Source organism: Sceloporus undulatus, chromosome 6 (genome assembly GCF_019175285.1).
Source record: "Sceloporus undulatus isolate JIND9_A2432 ecotype Alabama chromosome 6, SceUnd_v1.1, whole genome shotgun sequence".
NCBI lineage: Eukaryota > Metazoa > Chordata > Lepidosauria > Squamata > Phrynosomatidae > Sceloporus > Sceloporus undulatus.
The window spans coordinates 56,205,373-56,214,704 of NC_056527.1; the positions used below are offsets into that span (position 1 = coordinate 56,205,373).

The window sequence follows — 9,332 nt, forward strand, 5'->3', positions numbered from 1 at the left end:
TGTTCAACTGTATATGCTTTTGTTCCCCTGTTTATTCAGGTTAATGTGGAGAAAGACTATGGAGTGCTCCAAGGAAGATGGGAAAACTCATATCTAGGGAGTACTCATCCTTTTGAATGGACAGGGAGTGTTCTAATTTCTAACATATTACAGGGCAAAGAGAACATTCTCATATGCCTTTCCTGAAATACAATAGCATCGTCATCCTACCCACATCTCTCCTGCCCTGCACAAATGAGGTGCATAATAGACCAGGCCAGACAAACATAAGGCAGAATTCCCATAAGCAACCCTCTCCATGAAAAATACAATTATAACAAAGTAATTAATGATGCACTGTCCTTCTATTCCACTCCAAATCTGCTTGCTGAAGTAGCCACCTCACATACCTATTATGAGAGTCATGCAATCTTCGAGATGTTGTTGGATTGTAGTTCCCAGCATTCCTCCCCACTGGCTATGTTGGCTAGGGATGGGTGGGTGGGTGGGAATTCAACAACATCTGGAGGGCTCATATGATTCCCAACTTGACCTATCCAACTGTAGAGTGCACTACTTCTGGATATACATATACTCATACATGTATGAGTGTGTGTAGCGAGGACTCTAGAGCAGTGATGGTGAACCTTTTAGAGGCCAAGTGCCCAAACTGCAACCCAAAACCCACTTATTTATTGCAAAGTACCATGTCCCTCTGGCTTTCTAGTAACAAACTATGGCAAACTCTGTGCTGAAGCAATGGCACATGTGCCCACAGGGAGGGCTTTGAGTGGCACCTCTGGCACGCGTGCCATAGGTTCACCATCACTGATCTAGAGGATTATAAGTTGTTTTCTGGGGGGGGGAATCTTTTTCCTCCCTCACTGTACAGTGGTTGTGTCAGGAGTTTCTGTAGTTATGGATTTGTGCCCTCAGCTAATGTTTAAACTGCCATCTTGAAACTAAACTGTGAATAGAAACAAAAAAGTTTCACAGCCCAATAATCTTGTTACATGGTTTTATGGGCATTCCATAGATAATCAAACCTCACCGGTTTCAGGCAAAGTAGCTAAGCCCATATATTTTATAAAATTCATGTTGACTACCTTTGCACCATGGGTTGAACAAGACATAGACACAATTGTTTGTAGGGGAAAAAGGGCCAGCCTCTGTCACCACATTCAGAAAGTATTTTCCAACAATCGCATCTGCTGGACTGGTTACAACAATGACACACTAAAACATAGAAGAGAAAGTCCACGTTAGCAAATTATATGTTGAAAACATTTGGGACAATATGCAGGATGGTCAATCAAACACAATTCCTTAACCCCTTCCCTTTAAATGTATATTTAGCTTATTAATTTAAGTATTTCCTAACCAAATTGTCTCTTTCCAACATTCTGAGGCTCAACTAAGTATCAGTTACTTAAGTGGGACTCCCAGCTTCTTCTTCTTACTATTGTTGTTGTTGTTGTTGTTGTTGTTGTCATTCTGTGCTTTCAAGTTGTTTCAAAAATATGGGAAACCTAGGCAAATGGATTACAATGTTTTCTTGGCAAGATTTGTTCAGAGCAGGTTTGCCATTGCCTTCCTTTGAAGCTGAGAGAGTGTGATTTGCCCAAGGTCACCCAGTATGTTTCCAAAGTGAAGTGAGAATCTGAACCATAGTCTCCCAGCTGGCTCTCATAGTTTTCATAATAAATCTATTTCCCCCGTTTTTCAGTACATCTCTGCTTGTTAATGTGTATTACATTCACACTAAGGAATATTCTCTATTTTTTACACTTTGATATTTTCCAATTAAAAAAAAAGTCTGCTCACTGAATATATAAATCATCTATATTAGGTCTTAGAATTGGAGGCCCAACAAATAATAGGCTACACACTGGTAAGTTCAATGCTGACTTGTGCAATGGACTACATTGGGCTACGTCTCTTTGGAAACTTGAATTAGTTCAAAATATGGCAGCCAGAGTGGTTATTGGTACTTCTAGGAGGCACTATATTATACCAATACAAGTTGAATATTCCTTATATGAAATGCTTGGAACAAGAAGTATTTCAAATTTCATGTTGTTGGTTTTGTTTTGGATTTTGTAATACCTTTATTTGCATATACATAATGAGATATAGGTCCGGGACAGACAGGCCAAAAGCGGCATGCTGTTGCCAATACTAAAGTCCCAATGGAGCGCCAATGGAGCACTTGTGACATGTGCGCAGCATCCCCAAAAGAACCTGGTTTTTCCGGGTTCATTTTGGGGTGGCGGAACGCCAGGCAGTTTGGCTGCTGCGGCATCCCTCCACAGGAAATCTAGCTGCCGCCAGCCTAGCCTTTTGGGACGGTTTGTACAGAGCCATAATGAGGCTAAAGAGAGACTGGGGATCTGTGAAAATGAGAGAATCTAAGTGTAGTGCTTAGCACGAATCCACACCCTCACCATTTGAAAAATCCTCATATCTCTCTGCAGCCTCAGAAATACTGTACAGGTACACAACTCAAAAAGTTTTGGATTTTGGAGTATTTCAGATTACAGAATTCTTGATAAGGAATATGTTACTTGTATTAAGATCACTCCACTGACTCTCACTTAATTAATGGGCAAAGTATAAAATATTGGCTATTACTTTTAAAGCCCAACATGGCTTGGGTTCAGGTTATTTACAGGATTGCCTTCTTCCCTATAATCCATCCTGTACACTCAGGTCCTTTGGGAGACATTTACTTCAGTCAGCCAGAAACAGGTTGACTGTTATCCAGGGGACATTTTCTTTGGTCACTCCCAGACTATGGAATGACCTGCCAGAAGAGATTTGTCATCTTGAGATGTTGACTGAGTTTAAGTCAACAGTAAAGACCAGCCCCTTAGAGAAGCCCTATCCAGGTTATTTTTAAGTTGTAGTTTTAAAATATTTATTGATAGATTTTAATATGCATTGGTTTAATAATATGCTTTAATATACATTTTATATTGATAAAACCATGTATATAATCTATATGTGTTGTCTTATTTGTTGTTGCCCGCCTCAGCCCACAAGAAATAGATATTAATATTAATAACTATTATTTCCTCTACCCATTGCACAAAGCCTCTGTGATCATCTATCTTTGCTCCCTTGCTTTCTCTTCCCACTTAATTTTCTTTTGCCATGAAAACAACTTTGCTTATTCTTGGATTACAAGGAATATTAATAAAATAAGAATTTATAAGAAATTTATCTTCCCTCTTTCTCGTCTATCTATCTATCTATCTATCTATCTATCTATCTATCTATCTATCTATCTATCTATCTATCTAATCTATCTATCATGCTAGTACTGCAATGTCCTGGCAAAAAATAGTTCTTCCCTTCCCCTCTCTCTTGCAATCCTCAGCTAAGGGCAGAAACTGGTCCTAGAGAACTTCTCAGACTCCAGTGCTATGAATTTTCTAAATTGTTAGCATTTAAACACAGATTTGTCCTTTCAGAGCTTTTTTAATTCTTTTTTCATTCACATTCCTATCTTTATTTTATTTTATTTTTGACAAAAACTCATATCTATGGCTGCAAAGTGCCTGCTTATGACAGTCAGCCCTCTGTATCCAGAGATTCTGCACCCACAGATTCAACTATGCACAGCTTGAATTTAAAAAAAAAAAAAAAATCCAAAAAAGTAAACCTTGATTTTGCCATTTTATCTAAGGACACCATTTTACTAGACCACTGTAGATAATAGGACTATCCATGGGTTTTAATATCCATTGGAGGACCTGGAACCAAACCCCAGCATATACCAAGGGGCATTATATTTATTCTCCATTTTTGTTCTTAAGAAGTACATTTTCTGTCTTTATTCCTTTGATAATGTGTTCTCCTGCAATTTTTCCCCCTATGGATTAATGCCTATTGTTGCACAGTATCATATCTTTCTTCCCCTAGTCTCAAAAACTTGTTTGAGGGTTAGCCTGTTTATCACAATTCTGAAGAGCTAGCTGCCTTTTGTCCCAAGGATGTTTTCAACTGCTATTGGTTCCTCCCAAATACCAAATCCTTACTATAGCTCTTGGTTTCCTCATTGTTTTGACACTTAGCTGTTTCTTGCTTCACATAGTTTCTTATGGAAGGAAACAAATGAATTCTACAACATAGTGTTATAGTATATTTGCAGTGCCCCTGTTTACAATTACAGTCAACCATGCCATGCCATTGGTACCTCCATTTTAGCCAGCATTCACCACTGGAGCACACTATTAGGAGGAAGTTCCAAGTGAGACTATCAAGGAATATACCGTATATACTTGACTATATCTTCTTTCTAGATTATGGAATTTCTGAAGAACAGGTGATGGTATTACAAATGTAGCATTAGACATATTTTGATGGACCAAATAGCGATATCCTTCCTTACCAATCTTGAGCACCAAGGTTGGGTTTTGGGGCCAAAATTATGGATTTTAATATGACCCATGGATAAGTTGAGGATAAAACCTAGGGGTATGTAACCAAAAAACTAAAGGATGAAGCAAATGCCAAAAAAATTATACAATTCCAGCAGGCATAACTGTTTGTGTTCATGCTAAAAAATGGATGAATGAGAGAGTAGAAGGAGAGTCAGTGCCACCAGTACAGATTATACTCTTGCATTTCACCAGGGAATGGTTCCTTTTTTACATAACAGTTAAAGTACAGTACTTACACTGACCCATCGACTTGAGTGTTTTGGGATCAATTTTTTAACTAAAATTTCTAGATTTATCCATTAGTATATACAGTACATACTCCTTCCAGTATGCAGACATATTCCACCTCCTCCAGGCCCATTGTAGGCCATGCCACTCATTTCCAGTGAAACAAGATTTCCAGTGAAACCATTTTTCAAGTATGGTTTTCACAGCTGAAATAAGGTGTACAACTGTCTTACTGAGAAGGAATAGCATGTCCTGAAGATTTCTGGAGGTGGAATTCTGACTTTCAAATATATTTTTCTGCAACAAGGAGTAAATGGCCTTGGTGCTGCAGGCAACCATGGGCCATGTGAATTCCACTTCTTTGATGAAAAGTGTCTTGCATCTCCAAACATTTAATTTCAGTTATTCCAAATTTACATACCTCTTCTCTATTTGTTTCAAAGATCTTGGCCTGCCATGGTTCATCATTCGTCCCAGACCTCGTGTTCAAGTATAAGTAAGCATCATTGGATTCGTCTTCATTTTCACCTGGAAGAATTCAAATTCATAAACAGCAACATCAACTGGGGAGGAGAGAGATGCAACTCTCATTTCATTTTTCAATTTTCAGCACAGAACATTACAGATAACATCTTGAAATATGAAGTAACATTAAATTAGCCACACAAACAACAATATACTTCATAAAGTCATTCAAACTGAGATAAATCAATCTTTGATTTCTAACAAAGATGCAGTTTTGAAAGCAAGGCTAACTTCTCAAAGACAAAAAAGGGACTGTTGTGATAAAAAAGATGGTAAAAAACACAGAGACAGCGCCTCAGTCTGATCAGTGTTTCTGTGGGTGATTACATGGAAGACCTATGGATTAACTATAGGAACATCACTGTTATGTTGTTGTTGTTGTTGTTGTTGTTGTTGTTGTTGTTGTTGTGTGCACCTCCAAGTCAGTTCTGACTTATGGTTAGGCATCATGAGGTTTTCTTGGCAAGATTTGTTCAGAGGGGGCTTGCCATGGCCTTCCTCTAAGGCTGAAAGAATGTGACATGCCCAGTGTCACCCAATGGGTTTCCATGACTGAGCAGAGATTTGAACCCTGGTCTCTAGGGTCCTAGTCCAATGCTCAAACCACTATGCCCCATTAACTCTTATCACTGTAAAGTATAAGTCTTCAATAACTCTAATATAAAATGCTGCATTTCCTTTTCCTTTTCCTTATAGTCCATGCCCTTTCCTTCATATTTCCTCCATTACTATTCATCTCAATCCTGTCACAATTTTCCAGAAAATCTACCTTAAATTTAAATTGATCAAAAAAGTCAGACAATCTCTATTAATTTTGTGAACTTGCAAAATGAATCAAGAAAGACAACATTCTTTTTTCTAGATTATGGAATCTCTGAAGAACAGATGATGGTATTACAAATGTAGCATTAGACATACTTTGATGGACCAAACAGTGATATCGTTCCTTACCAATCTTGAGCACCAAGGTGACTTCATCATTGTCATTCAGCTCCCTGCTAAAAGTCACCCTCAGCTTAAACTCCTGCCCCCGTCTCACAATCAGGCAACCATTCTCATACTCATTGGTGTGATGAAGACGGGTGTTCTCTTCTATTAGGAAATTAACTCCAACAGCCTGTAGAAGATTCCCTGGAATTGATAACAAACACATAGAACCATAGAAAGATGTCAGCCTTTTGTTTGGTTTTGTTTCATTGTTTTGTTTTCAGGTTACACACTGTAAGAGAGAACAGGTTTTTATTCATTCAGCATCATGGTTTGAGAATTTTAAAGAAATGGTGTGGTCACATTTGAGAAATTTGGTATAAACTGTATACATATAAAAGAAAATTCTTGTCCCCTCACTATGGTGCTTGACAGACTGCCCCAAAAGGGCATCCATTTTTCCTCTGGAGGGATGCCACAGCAGCCAAACCACATGGCGTCCCTCTGGACCAAAAAGAACCCGGAAAAATTGCTTCTTTTAAGTCCGCATGGCGGACGTCACAAGTGTGCCATTGGCGCACTGTGGTGCATCAGTGACACCATACTTGTGCCATGGGCACGCCCCCATGTGGGCGGTACCACTCAATAATCAGCCCCATGACGGCGCTTCCAAACCATCTATATTGGGCTTATGTGACTTAAATTGACTAGGCACAAGAGTCAACTTTATTTTCTTCTCTGCCACTTTGCTTTCAGAGAACCACAGTTTCTTCCTGCAGTGTCTCCTCCTCCATGATGGGCACATGAAAGAAGCTAAATTCTGACAAGATGGAGGTGTTGTGGATGCCCAAAGAGTTGATATTGTACAAGTTCTCATAAGATAGCAGACTGCCAGTTTTCATCCCCCCCCAGCCAGCTTTATCACTAGAGACCAAGTTATCTTTGAGATTCATAGTCCTTTTCCCAGGACTGGTTCAGTTAACTGACATAATCTCTGAAAATGAAACAAGCTGCATTTCCCCCACATTCTGAATACTTCCTATTTGTATTATGTTTGCAATGCATCATATATGGACCTGCCTTTGAACATGGTTCAGATGCTCAACTATCAGAATGGTATGGCAGGTATGGAGCATATCTTGCTAGTTGTTAAAGAACTACATTGGCGTCCCTTATATTTGTGATCCCAGTTTAAAGTTCCTGATCACGGGTGGGAATTTCATGGTCTGTGGGCCACATGTGGTCCTCAAAGTCATGTTTGCTGAGCTCCCCAGAACCCCATTGTGAAAAACTAATCAACTGCCCTAGAGTTCCCTCTATGGCTTTGCTTTAAAAAAAAATCTCTCCATAGCTGCCAAGCTGAAATCATGAAATGGTGAAACAGTGAAATGGGAGGAAAAGAACAGAGGGTGTAATCTACTATTTATTTCAAAAGCATTACCCACCCATGTTAAACATAGCACCTGGAGCAAGGAGGAAGTCAGTTGTACTCCTATGAGTGAGAGCAGCTGGCGAGTCAACTGAAGCAGCACAATTATTACACTGCTTAGCAATTTCATCTCACCTTCATAGCACTATCATTATGGAGAGCTCAAAGATAAAACAAAACAGGAAACTTGGGAGTAGGAGAAGGAGAGCATGAAGATGCCAAACTAAAAATGCAGTCTCCCTTATTTGAAATGTTTGGGATCAGAAGTATTTTGGATTTTAGAAAACCTGTATTCACACAAACACACACACACACACACACACACACCCCTAATGAGATACCTTGAGCATGGGACCCAGATCTAAACACAAAATTCATTTATGTTTCATCTATACCTTATACACATAGCCTGAAGGTAATTTTATACAATATTTTAAAATAATTTTTTGCATGAAACAAAGTTTGTGTACACTGAACCATCAGAAAGCAAAGGTGTCACTATTTCAGCCACCCATGTGGACAATTTTGGATTTTGGAATATTTTGGATTTCAGAATTCTGCATAAAGCAGACAAAACCTGTACTACTAGAAACAGAAAGTACAAACAGTAAAGACAAGGAGATTAGGTACATCCACAGCTAACATCCCAGCCCATGTCACCAGCAGACACCGCTAATGTGTGAAAATGAGCTATCTTTATGAACCTGACTAAGGAGTCTTATTAGAAAATCAGATGGGAAAAGGAGCAGTATTTGGAAATATTAGGAAAAAGGAGTAGATGAGGAAAGTAGGCATTTTTGGGGGGTGATATGATCAACCTAATTACTATTTCCTTTTTTTTCCTTTTTTGAAATGTGAAATGGTGTTTATCTGTTCATATTTGTTTCTTCTAATTTTGGCAGTTTGAGGATTTTTTTTTACTATAAAGTTGGCTTACTACAGGTGGCCTCACTTTGTGTGTGTGTGTGTGTGTGTGTGTGTGTATCAACCAACACACAATCCTAGCCACTTAGCAGCCATGGAAACATAGAACCATCCTTCCTAGAAGACACACGAGAAGTGATAATAGAACAGTTTACTCAAGCAGAGAAAAGGAGGCGTAGGCTACATAAGCTAGAGGACTCTGCCAATGAGATGTGGATGGTGCCACTACCAAATTTTCAAAGCAGTTGGAGAAACAGTTATTTTGTGGAATATTGCCAAGACTAAAAAAGATGATTTAAGACAGATAATGTCCTGGAATGCATACTTATGATGATGTCATGTGATAGATAAAATCCCAACCACACATACGAAAAAACCCTACTGTGGATCTAAAGTTTCATTTGAAGGGACCCAAAAAGCAATATTAAACCACAGGGAATGGTGTGTCATACAGTCGGTCCTTCTTATACACAGATTTTTTATACATGGATACAAGCACCCATGGTTTGAAAATGTTCAAAAAAGTATAAATTTCAAATATCAAACCTTGATTTTCCATTTTTTATGTGGGACATCATTTTGCTATGTAATTATATTTATTGGGAAGCCGCCACAGATTTTGTTATCCACGGGGGATCTTGGAACCAAACCCCAGTGTATAACAAGGGTACACTGTATATCCCACTAAACAATCTCATTTACAGAGCCCTTTGGTAGTTTGCAGTTCGGAGTCTTTTCACCTAAAGGAATTCAATTAGAGTCCAAAAAGAAGAAAACAGTTCAAAATATGTTCTCATATACTTACCAGCTGTATTGCTCATGATGCTTCTTTGGCGTTGCTATCACAAGATTTGTGAATACAGCAGTGGCTTGTA

At 38.7% G+C, this 9,332-nt stretch overlaps 1 protein-coding gene across 2 annotated transcripts in view; it reads right to left on the bottom strand.

The window, feature by feature from the left end:
- Positions 1–9,332, bottom strand: part of LOC121934623 (protein-glutamine gamma-glutamyltransferase 4-like) — a 26,908-nt gene extending 17,576 nt beyond the window's left edge. Inside the window, exons 1-4 of one of the 2 annotated variants that reach the window (XM_042475261.1) lie at positions 9,263–9,332; positions 6,129–6,308; positions 5,074–5,180; positions 1,086–1,215 (exon numbers count right to left, since the gene is read on the bottom strand). In XM_042475261.1, the coding sequence (XP_042331195.1) occupies positions 1,086–1,215; positions 5,074–5,180; positions 6,129–6,308; positions 9,263–9,278 (433 nt within the window). In that variant the 5' untranslated portion in view covers positions 9,279–9,332. Of the gene's footprint in view, positions 1–1,085; positions 1,216–5,073; positions 5,181–6,128; positions 6,309–7,874; positions 7,943–9,262 lie in introns of those variants that run through there. The other variant, XM_042475260.1, reaches the window with a different exon arrangement.